Source organism: Chionomys nivalis, chromosome 7, assembly GCF_950005125.1.
Source record: "Chionomys nivalis chromosome 7, mChiNiv1.1, whole genome shotgun sequence".
Classification (NCBI taxonomy): Eukaryota; Metazoa; Chordata; class Mammalia; order Rodentia; family Cricetidae; genus Chionomys; species Chionomys nivalis.
Genome location: NC_080092.1, coordinates 42,179,593 through 42,198,034, shown reverse-complemented (window position 1 = coordinate 42,198,034; position 18,442 = coordinate 42,179,593). Strand labels below are relative to the sequence as shown.

The 18,442-nt window shown below is 47.4% G+C and overlaps 1 protein-coding gene across 4 annotated transcripts in view; it reads left to right on the top strand.

Annotated features, from left to right (window-relative positions):
- Positions 1–18,442, top strand: part of Tom1l2 (target of myb1 like 2 membrane trafficking protein) — a 130,918-nt gene that overhangs the window by 96,915 nt on the left and 15,561 nt on the right. For all 4 annotated transcript variants that reach the window (XM_057776009.1, XM_057776008.1, XM_057776006.1 and 1 more), the window contains exons 6-10: positions 1,213–1,371; positions 4,073–4,189; positions 12,554–12,687; positions 15,511–15,559; positions 15,981–16,104. In XM_057776009.1, the coding sequence (XP_057631992.1) occupies positions 1,213–1,371; positions 4,073–4,189; positions 12,554–12,687; positions 15,511–15,559; positions 15,981–16,104 (583 nt within the window). The remainder of the gene's footprint in view (positions 1–1,212; positions 1,372–4,072; positions 4,190–12,553; positions 12,688–15,510; positions 15,560–15,980; positions 16,105–18,442) is intronic.

Genomic DNA, 18,442 nt, shown 5'->3' with positions numbered 1-18,442 from the left:
TTGGCTGAGCCATCCTATAAGGGTCATTAGCACCTGCTTTACAGATGACTGCAGAACATGCGCGAGAATCTGTCCTCATTTCCTGTGTACGGAGGGTTGATGTTTACTCAGCAGAGGCAAAGAGCAGCTCTCAGTATACAGTGCAGTCTATGTATCAGGTAGATAACTTCTTTGCTTTTTATATGGTGTTGGAGATAGAGCCAGGACCTCATGCATGCTAAGAACACATTCTATTACTAAGCCATATTTCAGCCCCGTCAGAAGGATTTAAACTGTATTTTGATCTCTGGTTATTCAGCATCAGTCCAGGCATTCTTGAATTCTGTCAGCTTTGGGACACAAAACCCAGAAGAGGCCTGTGTTAAAGCATCCTGAAGAACCAACCTCTTTCAGTGCTGACAGTGGCCCTGTGTCTCAGATTAGATGAACGCTGGCAGTGGCAGTCATGGTTCCTGGAAAGTTAGCTCCTGTACTGGCTATGTAGCAGCTCCCAGTCCAGGGGGCAGAGGCAGGATAGCCCAGTCTGAAGAGGTACCAGCGACAGCTCACATGGCCTTACTGCTCTCCATCTGCCTGTCTCTCACATGGGACCTTACGGATGGCTGTGTGCCTTATACGTTTGTGTGAACACATGTGCTAATGCTGGTGAGGATATCTGAGACACTAAGTGCGTACAAGGCATCTATCACATTTTCCGAAGCATTATTCTTGTTATGACCCCTCTTAACTGATTACTATGCTTTGTAGTAGAAATATAACCCGTTTTATTCTTCTGTTAATGGCACAGAAGGAAGCATTATTGTACAAGAACATTCAGTAAATTGCATGGTTGCTATTTATATTAGTCTTCTTGTAAAGGCCACACAATATAGTCTGTGGTATCAAATAAGGATTCTTGATTAGCAAAACTTAGTAAGGACTCTGATCTAGAGGCGGCCTTAATGACAACCAGTGACTGGAATGCCCCCATAGTGCTTTCTATGGGGCCCTTTGGGTTGCATTGTTTGCCTGCAGCATATTCTTTGGGGGGGGTGGACAGGAAGAAGAGGGAGGGGGGAAAGAAAGAGACAGCGATGGCTCTTCTGTCCTGGTGGAGAGACATACTGAGGGTCTGTGGATTCTAACTGAGAGTACCACCTGTTTGGAGGCAGTATCAGGCTAAACCACTTAGGCACCCATGTGAACCAACAAATGCTGTTATTGTCATGCCAGAGTGTTCCAGAAATGGATCCAGCTGCCACCGTGCCCAGGTCCCAGTCGCAGCCCCGGACAAGTGCCGGCACCTACCCCTCACCTTCTCCAGCCTCCTACTCTACGCTGCAGGCCCCAGCCCTGAGTGTGACTGGCCCCATCACAGCCAATTCCGAACAGGTATTTGTGTGCTTCCAGGCCATAACCAAGACAGCCAACTGCCCCTTCATACCTTTCCAGGGAACAGATGTCTCCCTGGACTTCCAGGTACTGTGCTAGGTGTGGGGACACAAAGCTGAAAGGGCCTAGTCCCGGGCATTGCAGTAGTGCATGATCTTGCTGTGGTAGGAAGCAGAGCTGAGCATCCTGTGAACCAGGATTGAGCACGGCATGGAAGGCAGCTGGGACCTATGCCACTGAGGACTCTGGAGTAGGCCTGGGGTTTTTCATCGACATAGACAGCACAGAGGTGTGGCATACCAGGGAGCACTCAGTGGCCCGTCTGCAGGGCAAGTTAACGTGTAGGCTGGGCAGGAAGGAGTGACAGAAAGCAAGGTCCAGAGCAAAGGCGCACAGCTGAGCTGAGAATAGGCATTCAGCACTTGGGGAAGTGAGCACAGATCCATGAGATGTGCCAGCCCTCACAGTTCATACTTAATGAGGTGCCCTGAAGGCAGCAGCCAGAGCAGGGAAGCCGTCCAGAAGCCTCTTCCCTAACTCCGTCTAGACATTGCCCCGTCTGAGGGCTACTTCCTGATAAGCCAGTGTAAATTTCCTGAACCTTATTTTTAGAGAAATTATGGAGACTATTTTTAGTTGAATTCATAGAATTTCTATTAGTTAAAATTTTAGAATAGGGGAAAATATTCCTCAGTATTTGTAGTTCCTGTTTATTTCAGTGCCATTGCTGCAGAACCTTGTTAAAACAGGGGTTCAGGCAATTGTTTATAGTGACAGTAGTGTGTTAGGGCTATGTCCTTCTGCCAGTGCTAGGGAAAGCATGTGGTGCAAGCAGATTGCAAGCAAGGAGTCCCACAGGCCAGGGCGTGAGCCACATTCTGCTGCTCCGTGTAAAGCAAGGAGTCCCACAGGCCAGGGTGTGAGCCACATTCTGCTGCTCCGTGTAAAGCCTCAGTAGAATAGCTAAATTCAGTAGTAGGCCACAGAAGAAAGATGGTCCCATGTGGCCTCCAAATCCTGGAGCCTGGTCTAATTCCACTGCTGAAATGTGGGGTCAGTGCTCTCAGTGGGACTTGGGTCACTGAATGCCTCCCCTCTACATCCTCAGGGCCAGAGCCTTGTAAAGGGGACCTGTGGGTAGAAAGTCTTGGCTCTGGGCCCTTCTTCCTTGGGCAGAGCTCCAGATTTTCCCTGAGAAGAAGCAAAAAGTATCAAGCTGGATGGCAGAGGAGCCCTTTCATTGACTTACTGCAGTGTGATGGGTGTCAAGAAGAGCCCTTCAACAGCTGGAATAGCTAAGAGGAGGTCCTGAGTGGTAAGAAGTATAGGAACCCCGAGAACTGTGGCTCCTGTCTCAAGAGGAAAATGGAAGCTAAAGCATGTAGGTCATTGTCCAGCCTGGCCTGCTTCAGTGGTAGAAACTCCTTAATCAAGATGTTGAAGAGACCGTGGGGCCACCCCCCCACACCAACCAAGTGAGGCAGAGGCTGGCAAGAGCCTTTTGGAGTACAAACCATCTCCCAGATGACTGTAAAGGTGGGTCTCTTTCCAGTTCCTCCCCTGAAGAACTAAGAGTCTGCTGAGAGAGTCCTGCAGCACAGGAGAGGCTATGAGAGACTGGTAGTGGATGTGTGTACTCAGGCAAGCCAGGTAAAGTTGAAGGCCTTTCTATCAGAGGGAGGTATGGGTCTGGAATAGGCCTCCTGCAGGTAAAGTATCCACTCTGTCCAGCTCTGGGACTCCACAGGAACAGGCCATGCCTGTGGCCAGCTGCATGCATTGAACCAGGTGTACCAGGCACAAGTTAGGTCTCACAGCAGCCTGTGTGGAGTTACCACCCCCTTCCCATGGGTGAAGGTATAGGCTTGGAAAGGGCTGGTCCATCTCTGGACATTGGTACTGCTGTAGTATCCTTTCCTCACTGCATCTTCTAGGGCTCTGAACATATCTCAAGGCAGCTTGTAACTTTGTCAAGTGTTCATTGGTCTCCTGCCAGAAAATGATGACATTTCTATACAACTTTTACAAGCCTCACTGTGGACAGAAAGGTCCCTGTGGCTTCCACTAATGTCTTGAAAGAATAAGAGCTCTCTGGAGATAACCAAAAGCTCAGAACTGGACAAAGGGAGTCAATATACAGTATGTGCCAACTGCAGGAGAGAAGGGTCAGGCTTTGTGGATGCTGATGACTGGGCAGGGTGGGGAGCTTTTAAGAGTCCACTCCCACTCCTCAGCTATTTTCTTATCAGAAGAATGCTGTGAGTACTGGCCAGCCTCCCTTAGGGTATGACACTGACAGGGACAGTCTGTGAGCATGAGGGTCATGTAGAATAGGGACTCCACCCTAAAGGGATCTTGGAGCACCTGCACTACCTACCATACAGTGATTTCAGAGAGAAGAAATAGAAACCTAGTTAGGTTAAAGTACTCGGCTCCCCTCTGCGCCGGTGTTACTCACTGCACATTGTTCTTCATGAGCTGCCATGGACAGGGAGGTACCAACCACAGAGCGCTAGTGACCTGGCTCTCTCATGCAGCTCTCACCATACTGCCAGCCCTTGATAGGCAGAGCAAGGGAGATAAGAAGGCCACTCCTGTGGTGCGTGTTGATGTTGATCCCAGGGATGTCTCAGGCTGTGGACTGGCTGGTTCTGACCCTCTGACTGACTGGCCTTCTTCCTGCCTTTTCCTTGATCTACAGATTGCTAGGCTGCGCAGTGAGCTGGACATTGTTCGGGGAAACACAAAAGTCATGTCTGAGATGTTAACAGAAATGGTCCCCGGGCAGGAGGATTCTTCTGATCTGGAACTGCTCCAGGTGAGGATATCTTTAGCTTAGAAGCGTGGGCTGAGTACCTGGCTGGGCCCTGGCAGTGCCACTATGCACTGTGATAGGACCATACTTGGGCACACAACCATGTTGACAAGTCTGGTGGCCCTGTGGTGGAGACGGTTTAAGTCTGTGTTGGTTAAGTCATGTTCTGCCTTATTTCTGAGAGATGAGGCAGTGTCGCTCTCTGTATTTTAAACTTTTTCTTTAATAACTTTTTCCTGACTATAAAGTACCAGTGCCTATCAAAACAAAAAAATAAATTTCCTTAGCTTTTAGCCATCTGCAATAATCCAGTTACATTTTGATGTATTTTCAGTTAGACTCTTTGTTGTATTCATTTATTTTTACATTGAGTTGGAGTCATGCTGTGTATACAGTCTTGTGTGTGGCTTTGCTCCCTTGTTATCATGTCAGAAACATCCTGGAATAAGAGTCCTTGGGCCTCGATGGCATGGAGAAAGCCTGCTAGGCTCTCAACCTAAATAGGAGATTCTGAGATAAATTCAGAACTGCTGTTCTCTGCCTCACTGCTGAGACCACTAGGCTGGGTGTGAACACTGTGGTTCCCAAGAAGCAACTCCCCCAGCCCCTTGCTTCTACTCTGGGCACTGTAGTTGGTGATGCTGGAGATGGGACACAGGGCCACTCCCCGACTAAGCCACACCTTTGACAATGGCAGGAGCGAGCCAGGCTGCAGTCTGACCCTTTAGTTAGTTGAGAGCCTGTGAGGCTCAGAGCCCGTGGCAGAGCTCTACCGCATTAGCCTGCAACGGCTGCCGTATAGAAAGTGGCCGTGGCTGCTCTTCAGGGCAGTGAGAGAAAGGATCCTGTGGACTACAAGTACCAGCTCCTCTTCCAAGAGGAAGATGAATGCATGAAAGATCAGGAGTCATACTGGCTTGATGGCCTGGCCTGAGTGCCTTGTGGTACACCTGCTATTACTGTTGCTATTTCTGTCTAGAGGTTTTGTCCGCCCACTGCTATATGCACACACTGGCCACCTGGGAAACTAGGCTCTGATGGTCCTGAACTTTGGTGATATGATGCCTAGTAGTTCTGTTACTTAGAGTTCCCACTACCCACTCCAAGTCCTTAGTGCCTATGGGACAAGCCTGGGTAGAGGCCTTCTCCTGGTCTCACACCCAGGTCAGTCTGAGGGTGATAGACAATAGAAGACATGGGGCCTGTCCTAGGGAGCTCCCAACTAAGTACAGGAGACAGGCAAGGAAACTGCTCACTTCCAAGGGACCTGGACATCAGGCTGCTCTTGAAGCTGAGATGAATGCCTTTGGCCTGGCCTAGTGTGGAGCACTGAGCACCTCACTCTGGTTCCCAGACTTCTTCCTGACACCTGCAGCAAACTAGGTTCCTGATCATCAGGTGGTAGCTAAATATTATACTCCATGGGTCTGCCTCCCTCTGATAGACCACACTGGCCTCTCCCCTAGCCTGCAGGAGGGCTCTGCTGGGTATCCCATGGGGCACAAGAGTTCTGAGGCCAATCCAGGATGATGTGGTGGTACTGTGCTGTGCCAGTGTTGGAGGTTCTGCCGGGTGGGGGCTGTTGCTCTGGACAGAACTGAGCTCCTGACAGTAGGCAGTGGGTTGAACAATACCAAGATGGTTCCAGACAGCCATAACAGACATCAGAAATTGTGTGATTTTGTGTGTGTGCATGCATATGTGTGTGTGTGGGTGGGTGGGTGTGGTTGTAGGGTATTTTGTTTGTTTGTTTGTTTGTTTGTTTAAACAAGCCCAATCGCCAAGAATAACAGAACCTAGTCTCCTGGCATCAGCTCAGTTTTCAAAAATAGGTTGCTTCCAATGACATTTTCCTTCATTTTGTTTTGTTCCAACTTAGAGCCTACTGGTCCCCACTGCTGTCATATAAATCAAACAGAAAAAGACCGTGTCTGGGTGCCTGCGGGAGGCTGTCATTTCAGTGTAGAAGAGGCAGGAACGGGTAGCTGTGTGAACAGACTCACTTTTCCTGGCTGGAGGCCACTACCTTATGTCCCCCTTCTTCTGCCCCAGCAATCAGCAGCCAGCAGACGGTGGCTCCCACAGAATAGTGAGCCTTCCATATAGGAAAATGCCACTGTCCTCTTGGAACATGGAGGGGTCAGAATCTGTCCCCAAGACTTGTAGGGGAAGATGGAAGACAGCCAGAATGCTCAGGGCAGAAGTAGACCAGTGTTCAGAATGCTGCCAGGGCCCTGAAAATAAGCACATTTGTCACCAGCCCAGATGTTCCCACCAACAGATACAAGCTGCTCTTGACATGAGTGTGAGGATGACAAAGGTGCAGAGAGTGAGAGAAGAGGGACTTGAAGGTCTGGCTCCAGATGCACCTGTGGCTAACGGTACTTATGGGAAGGCTGCATTCTGGTTTCTTCCTGCTTATGGCCAAGCTCTTCCGGGCATGTCCTCCCACAACCATGAGAGCAATAGGGAAACCTGTGAACTGCCTGTCTGAGGATTCCTGAGAAAGTGACTGTCTTTGAGGAAAGGTCAAGACCAGTAACACTTAGTGCCATTAGCTTTGTTGGAGGCCCCAAAGAGGTAAGACGCTAGGAGGGGACTCTCAGCATCTCTCAGGGTTGGTGTTAGATCCTCCATTTTCTGAGTTGAGCAACATCTTCCAGACAGCCAGTCCAACTCAACACCTATGCCCAGATATCCTCTCCAGAGTCTTGGATCACTTTTCTTCACATCTAGTGACACGCTGTTCTGGCTGTCATAAAAGCCCTGTTTGTTTCAAACAGGCATCTAGATTAGCCTCTGAGCACAGCAGGGTAGAGCACACAACTTACAAATGACTGCACGCACGCCCGGGGGACTCCAGGTAAACCACAGCTCCTTCCTATGCCTGTTTTGCCTTCCTCGATGCCTGGAGTGCTTGCTTACCCTGTGAAAGTGACTGTCACAGAGCATGTCCTTTATAAATCATAGCTTCTGTAACCATTGCTGAAAAGCCTTCTGCACATTGAACTCATTTGTTTCCTGTAGCTTTAATTTGGTCTGTGTTAGACAAAAGCACAGAGAAAATTCCTTTCCCATGTGGATAGAGCCTTAAGTATCCAAGGATTGCTGTAAAGCTTACAGACTATCTAAAGTCCATGTTGTTGACACCCCGCTTGTATAGAAACAGGCAGCCTATCCCAAGAATCATGTGTCCCCCATTGCCATCTTGCACCTTCTTTTTGTTCTTTGTTTTGGGACGATCTTACCATGTGACCCTAGCTGGCCTGGAATGCTTTATGTAGATTAGGCTGGCCTCAAACTCACAGACATGCCTGATTCTGCCCCCCAAGTATTAGTACTAAAGGTGGGTGCCACCACTGGCATGCTGTGCCATTTCATCCCACACATGGTTGAACAACGTTGCAAAACTATCATTGTCCTTTCTAAAGTATGAGCCTTTAGCTGAAACTAAGTACATTTTATTGGGATCTAATTGAGCCCTTGAAGTTATCTTCAATTAATAATAACTTATGCAGGGATAGTTATTTTATAGGTCTTTATCAAATGAAAAGAGAACCCCTTCTCTGTGCTGTTTGTTTAAGTAGCTTAAACTTGCGTTTTGCATCTTTTTGCATATCTTTTCAAAAAAAGGAAAAAAGTGGCCAAGGTATTATTTTTCTCTGGAACAGTCTAGCATATTCCAAATGTCTAGCTTCATGTCTGCCCTCTCTCATCAGCACACCTTCCCTCCCTCCCTTCTCCTTCACTGCTGCAACAGCACCAACCTTCAAGACTGGATTCTCTGTTCCTTTGACTTGAAAAGGGTTTAGAGGATAAAAGGATTGTTTTGTGAGGTAGGGATGAACTGTCTCTTGAAGGGAAGATAACGGCATCAGGGTTAACGAGGCAGCGAAGAGGATTTTTGATACAGTGTTCTGACTGACAGCAGGCGTTTGCAGAAGTGACTGGTTGCTGAGAATCAGAGATAGGAGGATGCCAAAGCAGAAGTCTTTGGCATTGAAGGAATTCCTGGCCCAGAGTCTGTAGAGTGGAAAGGGGGCAGGGGGGCCTGCGCAGGTTGCTGGCTTAAGGGCCTCTGGCCCAGAGGAGAATCAGTCATTCCTCTGCGTGGTTTGGAATGGAGGGGACTGAGCCTGCTGTGGTGGCTGCGAATGACTCCAGGAAGGTCATGCGGATGACCAGCTGACACGGGTGGCTGAAACCCCAAGGTTCTGGTCCATCTCTCTTTTTTTTTTCTTTTTAAAAATGATTAACTTTTTATTTTTAATTATGTGTCTGTATGGAGGGATGTGCATGTGAGTAAATTATGTAGTTATGAACTATCCTTTGTGTACGCTAGGAACTGAACTCAGGTCCCCTGCAAGAGCAGTACCATCTTTCTAACCCAACCCTCCCTAAAAATTATTTATTTTATTTTATGTGTGTAAGTGTTTTACCTGCATGTCTGTCTGTGTCTTATGTGTGTGCCTGGTCTCAGAAGAGTGGGCGTTCCAGTGCCTTGGAACTGAAGTTACAGGCAGTTGTGAGCCATAAATAAATGTACATTGTACTTTAGAATTAGACACATGTGCCATTGATTAATAACACATAAATTTTAGATTATTAGTGTATTCTTTGAAATGGTTTCATTTTACATATACGAGATTTCATCTCTCTCTCTCTCTCTCTCTCTCTCTCTTTTTTTAACCCTTTTTTGAGATAGTGATTTGAAAGTTGAAGTCAGGAGATATGTAGAGACCCCGAGTCAGAAGGCGGGGGGGGGGGGCAGGGGGAGCCTCTCTCTAGGCAGAGTGCTTATGACAGCCCTGGAGGCATCTTCCACAATGGTGCCTGTGAGACTCTGAAAAGAGAGACCCCTCTTTGCCACCACCTAGAGAGGTCAGAGCAGTACTTCTGGTGCTGGTGTCTGAGAGCCCTTCCTGTGCCTTTGGTCTTGTTCTTCAGAAGTCCTCTAGCACTTTCCTAATGGCTTTGAAAATAATAGAATCCTGCCTCTAAACTGAGCTCTGTAGAGTCTGGAATGCTATGTGATTACTATAGAGGAGGGTCTCCCAGAGTATCTGAAAACATCCCGAGTGGGTGGGGAGATAAATAATGAGAGTTATAAGGCAAAGCTGACACTGTAGAATATACATGGCAGTACTTTAATTATACATATGCACGCACGCGCGCGCGCGCGCACACACACACATATATATATATATATATGTATTTTTTTAATAGATTTATTTTATGTATGTGAGTGTTTTTTCCTGCATGCATATACTATATGAATGCCAAATGATTGTGAGCTGCCACATGAGTTCTGAGAACTGAACCCAGGTCCTCTACAAAAATAGCAAGTGCTCTTCACTGCTGAGTCACCTCTCCAGCACCTGTATACTTGTTTTTTAGACAGGGCCTCTCTATGTAGCTCTAACAGTCCTGGAACTTGCTATATAGAACATGCTGGCCTCAAACTCAGAGAGATCCGCCTGCCTTTGCCTCCTGAATGCTGTAAAGGCTTGTGCCATGCCTGATACTTTGCTATATTTTTGAAAATTTGTATGATGACCTACAGTGGTAGGGAAACACCCTGAGGTCTTAAAGAATAAGTAGGTGTTTAACAGAAAAGAAAGAACATTGTTGGGCATAGGGTCAGCTCCTCACGGTTACTGAACTGTGTGGTGAGTGTGTGAGGCCACCATCCTTGAAAGTCTGAGGTATGTTTGGAGATGACCCATGCCATGGGCTCTGAGAGCCTTGGAACCGTTTCTAACATGCCCATGGCACTCCCTGACATGCTGGTCTTCTACCTTACCATTGGCCTACAGTTTGAAGGAGAGCTGACTGACTCTTCCTTATCTTTCCCTAACCAAGGACAGCCAAGGATTGCTGCTTAGCCATAAGTACTAGATGGGGCCATGCTTTCTTCCCCTGTGCCTGTGTGGTAGGGTCTGCCATTGCTGAAGATTCTATTCCAGGGATCATACTCCCTTCTCCAAACTTAGGAGAGCCACGTGGAGGGGTCTGTCCAGAGAAACATCTGGAGGTACAGACATTGGGCTTTTTTATGTGGTGCCCAAGAAACTGATAGAGTTATTCTCGCTGGACAGAAGATGACAGGTCCTGCAAGGAAGCCAGATCCAGGGTGGAGGAATCTCAAGGACTCTTTTTGTTCAGGTAAACACCAGACTTGTATGCACTCAGCAACCTGAGTCTAGGTCTCTGATAGCTTGGTAAATACAGCTGCATGTGAGTGGTTCCAGGCTGATCTACTTGGGCCAGGCCTTGTTCCCTGATGGGTGCTATGGAGCCCAGAGGCTGAGCACTATGGGAAGCAGAGCACAGCCCAGGCCTAGGTCATACAAATCCCACAGCACTGGGAGTCGAAGCACTGAGTGGGCGGAGGAATGCCGCCTGTCTCGTCTGCTCACTCTCTTAGGAGCATTGGGAGGTCTACCCCATGTCAGCCTGGTGCTGGGGATGGGAAAGAGATCTTCTAGCCAGGACAGTGCGTTAATGGCACAAAGAGAAGCAAAGACTGCCTGTGCCTGCTGACCGCCTTCATTCTGAGGTAGTCCTGGGGTGGAGCTGTGAAAAGTGGGCCAGCTCTAGTGTCTCTGCCCCTAGCTGACTGGATTATTATTAGCTCCCCCCAGTGTCCGGGAGCAGTATTTCATTTCTGCCTTGGCCCCGGTGACCCTGACAAATCTGCCATGTTTCCTCATCCTCAGTCTGGCATGTAAGAAGGCAGGGGCCTAGCGTGTGCTTAAGGATCTCTGCAAACAAGAGCCTAGCTAGCAGCTTGCTGTGGGGCAAGGTAGCTTCTAAACCAGTCTGTAAGGTACAGAGTCTGTCTTAAGGGGCTCTTGCTTTAAAAGGTTGAGAGGGCTCCTATGGTGACGGAGGGCTGCAAATATCATCTTGGGCCAACAGAAGCTCGATGAGAATTGTGACGCTTCTGAGGTCACAGCCAGGTAACAGGCACGCCACCACAAAGCACCCAGTCTTATAAAGTACAGCCATGCCACTGCTAGCAATGCCAGTAAACTCTGATGTCACTTTAACTCAGAGAGAGAGTCTGCTTCTGAGGACCTTACGGTACAGAAGTGCTTGCCCAAGTGTGTAAGAATGAGTATGTGTGTTAGCTGCTTCATCGTTTGGGTTGGCCAAAGACAGAGATAACACAAGCCACATGTCCAACAGCAGCAGGACAGTGAGCTCTGGACAGGGTGACATACAGCAGAGGAATGAGGTGGTCTGTACAAAGTAGTAGATGAAAGAGCCACTTTTGTTGATGAGAAGAAGCAAGGCACAAAGAATTATGTCTTTCGGGGCTGGAGAGATGGCCCAATGGTTAAGAGCACTGACTGCTCTTTCAGAGGTCATGAGTTCATTTCCTAGCAACCACATGGTGGCTCACAGCCATCTGTAATGAGATCTGGCACCCTCTTCTGGCATGTGGGCATACATGGAGGCAGAATGTTGTATAATAAATAAATAAATAAATAAATAAATAAATCTTTAAAAAAGAATTATATCTTTCTGCCTTAAAAATGATTTTTACTGGCCCAAGAGGTAGCCCAGCAGTAGGCTCGACTGGCAGCTCTTGCAGAGGACTCGGGTTCGACTGCCAGCTCCCACATTGGGCAGTTCACAACTGCCTGTAACTCCAGTTCTTCTGGGATCGGCACGGTCTTCTGGCTTCCATGGGCACCTACAATCATGTGGGGTACATGCATGCTCTCAGGTACACACACATAAAATAAAAATCTTTTAAAATGATTTGTAGTTAGCTGTTGAAGTCAGCTGACACCTGAGGTGCCAGGACAGTATGTGGTGCAGCCTTAACACTAGAGAGGGATGGCTTAACTTTGGAACCCAAACATAGGTGAGTACTTTAGTGGCAAGAGGCAAAACAAATGGGCATTGTGGGATTATTTTAGCCACCCAGATTTGTTCTAGGTAGAATGTGCTCTGTCATAAAACTGTACCAAAGCTTTTTTCTGTATGTGATGGATTTAATTACTTATTTTGTTTTTAGTGGCATTATAGGAATATGTCTGCTAGAATAACTTTATTAAATTGTGTCCTTAGAGGTATTCCATATAGATTTCAAATTTATTTACACAAACATATTCTTTTAAAAAATGACTTATACTAACAGGTATACATACACACGTGCACACACACACACACACACACACACACACACCATCTACTGAAGAAGTACTTGCTTCCTCTGAGGCAGGAGAGCAGGGAGCTGTTACTTCACATTCTGTGCACGCCTGGTTTTATGAACAAGCATGCACTCCTTCCCTGAAGTTCAGGATGAGGAAGGCATTCCCAGTAGGCTCTGTCAGAGGTGCATGTGTTTCCTAGGAATTGAACAGGACCTGCCGGGCCATGCAGCACCGCATAGTGGAACTCATCTCCCGAGTGTCCAATGAGGAAGTCACCGAGGAGCTGCTGCATGTCAACGATGACCTCAACAACGTCTTCCTCCGCTATGAGAGGTGGGGCCGGAGTCCTTTGGGGTCTTTTCCCTTAAAAAGATGATTGGCATATCAGAGGAATTTCCTTTATAAACAAAGCAGGAGAGGGAGGCTGAGAGAGCCTGGGAGGTGTTCGAGGTGGAAAGTGCTCATCAGAGATGCTCATTTGTTCTTGGATGATGGAAGCAGTGCTCTTGTTCTCCAGAGAACAGGACAGCAGGTAGCTGACTGCAGAATCCACCTCTGCTCTCTGTGAGTCCCAGGAGGGCTGGGGCGGTGCTGCACCTGCTCCTTTGATGATCCTATGAATGTGAAGAGGACTGGGGGAGGGGAGCCTTTACAAAAGAGAAGGATTTCCTCTTTCTGTTCTTGAAAAAGGAAAAAAGATCTTTCCCTTTGTAAATGTCAGTACGTCTGGGGTATTGAGTGAAGTAGGCAGCGTGTGAATACTGCTTCTCTGGGGAAACACACAGTCCTTCAATTCTTCCCGCAGCCAAACCACTTAAAGTGACAAACTTGAACCTTTTTTTCTTTCTCCAAAGCCTCCCACGGGACTAAGTCAAAAGCGTGTTTTCTGGACCTAGCTTTAAGTGGGTGGTGGCAAGAACAGCTCCCTCCCATCTGGACCCTGATTTGAGCAGTTCCCAGCTGGCCCAGGGTTGTGACTTGCCTTGACTCTAGGCTAGCCTTTTCCTTTAAAAGAGCCCAACAGCAGTGTGTCCCTTGGAGGCTTGTGGCCCACTCCCTCTGCTGAGTGACAGCTTTCTGTGTAGGACTGTCAGAAGGACAATGATCTGACGTCATTAGGAACAGGAGACAGACACTGTGTTCTCATATGCTTTGAAAGCTCAGATGGCCACACTGTGCATCACCATTGGAGCTGGTTTAGCTCCTGACTGGCAGAAGGGATGGGTGGTCCTATGCCCATCTAATGATGAACACAGAGATTGCTATAGGAGTGTGGGCTTGCTGGCAGTGTGTCCAGTTTGAGGACCCCAACACTCCCAGCCCATTGAGTCCATTCAAGTCTTCACTGGAGATGAACAGCAGGACCAATGTGGGACGGTCGTCCGTAAGTCCACTGGTCTGCAGGTAGAAAGACTTCAGAGGCACCAGTGGGCGCTACAGACCTCTGTTGAAAACCACACAAGTCTTTCTGGTTTGTTAGTTTATTATTTAATTAATTAATTTTTTTTTTGTTTTGTTTTTTTTTAATTTATTTTTTTTTATTCTTTTTTAATTAAAATTTCCAACTGCTCCCCGTTTCCCATTTCAATTTGGTATTTAATTTATTTTGATTAGATTTTTGTTTTGTTTTGTTTCAAAGGGGTATAAAGAACAGTCTCTCTCTCTCTCTCCCTCTCTCTCTCTTTCTCTCTATATCCCAGACTGGCCTCAAGCTCTTGATCTTCCTGCCCCAGCTTCTCTCGGATTACACTTACACACCACTATGCCCACGTAATCAGTCTTTCTTTTAATTTTTTTTCTTTCCTTTCTTTCTTTTTTTTTTTTTTTTGAGATAGGGTCTCTCTTTGTCCTGGCTGTCCTTGAACTTGCTTTGGAGACCAGGCTGGCTTTGAACTCAGAGATCTGTCTGTCTCTACCTCCTGAGTGGTGGAGTTAAAGCTGCAGTGGAAGCCAGATACCATGACATAGATCTGTAACCCCAGCACTTAGGAAGTAGATAGAAGAGAATCTTAAGGCAAATCTGGGCTACACAGTGAGTTCCAGGCCAGCCTGGGCTATCTAACAGAACTCTCAAAAAACATTAATTAATTAACTAACTAATTAATGACACTGTCTGTGAGCTGCCATGGTTCGCTTAGGTCTCCCCACCTTCCTGAGTCGAGACTGACACAGAAAGATGTGACTTTTCCTTTTTCTTCTTTTCTGTCTTACTTATTTTTGAATGCTAGCCAGAGCCAAAGTATGCTTTCTCTGGTTCTTTAGTGTTTTCACTCTTTAGCTAAAGCACCCCTTCCTGCCACACAAGTCTTTGCTCTCTTAAACCCCACCTAGGCATCCATAATAAACTCCCTAAAACTCAAACAAACAAACAAACCCTACAGTGTACACCTTCTTAGTCATACTGTTCTTCCCTTGTCCCTTGTCTTAGCTGCTGAAGACATTCAGTGTGGGTGGCAGCCCAGTGCAGTGCCTTTCTGCCCTTCTGTTCTCTGGTTTCTCTGGAGTCAGCTGGTTGCCTTCCTCTTTACCTGGGTCATTTAAATACAACCCAGAACAGGATCTGTTGTCCACTGTGGATATCCCACAGCCTCTCCTACCAGGTGGAAGGATAACTCCTGGCAGAGGGGTTGTTTGTCTGCAGTCGCCCTCAGCTAAGCTCCATTCTCAGTGCTGACTGGATGTGGAGGAGGGTATGCCTGGCAGGGCCCACTCCATCTTGTCTTCCTGGCAGCCCTTAGAAAGTTGGCACAAACTGTCTTATGTTTTCTGGCAAGGCCTTTCTCCAGGCTCCCTGTCCCTTCCTGAAGTTGGCTTTGGGGCATTGTAGCCACAAGCTGATTACCCCAAGAAGAGTTCTATTGCTGCCAGGCTTCACAAATTACCATGTGGAGACCCAATGACCCAATCATACCTCCAGGGACTGGAGGAGCATTGGGGCCAAATGTATGAAGAGATGACTAAGGATGCTTATGGTGGGCTCCTCCAAAAACCAGCCAATACCCTGTCCCCAATGCCAGCTCAGGGTGTTTGTGGGAGAGACAGTGGAGCCAAACCTGTAAGACAGGAGCCCCGTGTCAAGGAAAGCATCTCAGGACCATGAGCGTAGCCATTTGGGCCTCACTCACGTTCTCCTACGTCTGCTCTCCTTTCTATTAGGTTCGAGAGGTACCGGTCTGGCCGATCTGCTCAGAATGCCAGCAATGGAGTAAGTGTCCTTATAGCTCCCTCATCTTCTGAGGTGGGCGCCTACCCAGTACACACATTAGACACCTCACCTACTCAGGCCTTGCTTCTGGTTACCTGACTAGGACTAAACACAAATTCTTGAGTAATTGCAGAGCAAATTCTGTTTGAAGGGAGCCTGGGGAGAGCTAACAGGCATACTAGTGGGAAAGCAGAAGAAGACACCCACAGAAATTAGTCGCCATTCTAGTGACTCAGTTTATCCTATGTGAGAAGAGAGAAGAGGAGGGCAGGGCATGGGGCTCTGACAACCTGGGCCCACTGTGTGCCCTTCGGGTAGGCAAGGAGAGCCACCGTTCATCTGCCAGACAGGAGCAGATCTGTGTCGGGGGAGCTGGAGCTTGACCACGGCCGACTTCTCTGTCAATCTTGTGTCCTGACAGGTACTGAGTGAAGTGACTGAAGACAACCTAATAGACCTGGGCCCCGGCTCCCCTGCTGTGGTGAGCCCCATGGTAGGGAGCACAGCACCCCCATCTTCTCTCTCCTCCCAACTCGCAGGCTTGGGTGAGTGTCCTAAATAGAGGAAAGGGTCTCCCTCTTTCTGGCCTCCTCCTGGATACCTTTGTCTTTGTTCGATGTCAGAGGTCCTTTAGAGCAGTCCACGTGAAGGTGTGTCCCAAGTTCCAGCCAACTGCACCACCTTCAATTTCTAACTCCTTTCCTAAAATTTACAGTCAAACCCTTATGGGAAGGTAGAGGTGGAGGAAGTTCTGAGGATGTAGAAATTGTTTGCTTTTTAAAAGACAAGTAACCTGCCGTGTTTTATCTGGAATATTCTTTGTACTTGAAATGATTTCTTTTAACTATTGAATAGGGTGAAGGTGGCAAGTTGGTCTCACCTCACTGGCTGCTCAGAACACAGGTTTGAAAGGCAGCTGAAGCCACATTGTTCTAGTTTCATTTGTTATTGTAATAAACATCCTGACAAAAAGCACCATAGAGGAGGTTGATTTGGCCTATAATTCCAGATAGCAGTCCATCACTGAAGGGAAGTCAAGGCAGGAGCTTGATGCAGCTAGTCACATCCTCAGTCAAGAGCAGAGAGACTGAGTGCATGTATGCTTGTTTGTGCTCAGCTCCCCTCTGCATTTAGACAGTCCAGAGCCCAAACCCAGGGAATATCACTGTTCAGGATGGGTGGGTCCTCCTGTCTCCATAAATGCAATCAAAACAACCATCCACAAAAGCACCACAGTCCCAGCCTGATCCAGAGAATTCCTCATTGAGATTCTCTATTCAAATGATTCTAGAATATGTTAAGTTGACAGTTAAAGCTAACTGTTACACATAAATCCCTAAAAGAAGAATCTGTGATGGATTGGCAATGTCTGCACAGTACTAGGAAACAGAAAGTAGTGACGTGATATATTTGCCTACCTCAAACTATACCATCAACCTAAAGTGTTCTATTGTCTGAAATTTAGGAGAAACTCCTCACTTTTCCACGACGAAAGTATATGAATGACTCTGTTTCAGTTATACCAAGTTATACAAAATTAAATTCTGATATTGGTATAACTAACCATCATGGCCTTCAAAATTCTTTCCTCTACCTTAATTTTATGTTTTTCCAAATAATTCTATATTCATTTCACTTCAGTTGAATTAAACCTTTATCCAGTGGCCTGTCAGTTGTTATGACTTTGGTGTCTCAATTTCCTCTGTAGCCATATATGCATAATAGAGTAGATGTCTTAGCCTTCAATATAGCTGATGACACATATTTTTATACATGTTATGTATATGGCTTTAAAGTTTTTAATCACAGTGGTTTATTTAGTGTTGTGTGCATTGCACGCTTGTGTCATGTTGCGCATGTGGAGTTCAAAGGACAACTTGTGGGCATTGGTTCTTTCCACCATGTGAGTTTTAGGGATTGGTCAGAGATCAAAGGCCTTGGTGACAAGTGCCTTTACCTGCTGAGCCAGCCTGGAACCCAGTGTGTAGCCCAAACTGGTTTTGAGTTCATAGCAAGCCTCCTGCCTCAGTCTCCAAAGTGCCAAGAATTCAAGTGTAAGCCACCATGCTGGGTTCAAGTCCCCATATTTAATACCTAAAGTTCAAAGTGGATTCTGCTGCTTTGCTTTCTTTAAAAGGCCTAATGCTCTTCCATCCACTGCTTCACCTCACTGGTCACCTCTTAGCTCCCTTTCCAGCCACGCCTTTCACTCTGGCCTCTCACGGGCTAACACTGCCCATAGCCTAGCTCTCCAAATCACGGCCTTTGTCTCGAAGGACCCCTTCTGAGCCTCTCCCAGCATCAAAGCCAAACGTTGTAAGGGGCTGGTCCTCCTAACTGTTCAGTTACACGTGAGCTCCTGAGGCCGTAGGACCATGTTGATTCCACCAGATGTACTTGAACTCTGACTCTGGGTGCCTAGGAAATAGCTTCCAGATCAAATATGTGGCTGAGATCCCTAGTCTTTGTTTTGGAGTGAACATGGTGGGGGTACCTGAGAAGGGCGTGGTGAGACAGCTGTGGGCATGCTGTCCTTTGTCCCCATCCCTCACTGCCAGCAGTCTCTCTTCTGTCTAGGATGCCTCCTTCCCTCCGTGAACAGTTTCAGATTCAGGGCAAAGCCTGTTTCCCACCTAGCTTGCCCTGGCTCTTATGTGTGCTGTGCTGGGAGTGCTGAGGACAGCCGTGAAGCTCCACAGTGTCTAATCCACTAGACTCTCATCCTCACTTTCGGGGAACTCCTTTAAGAACCCATATTTTGGGGTCAATAAGATTGATGGCTCAGTGGATAAAGGTAGTTTCTATACAAGCCTGATGATCTGAGTTGCACGCGCGCACGCGCACACACACACACACACACACACACACGCACGCGCGCGCACA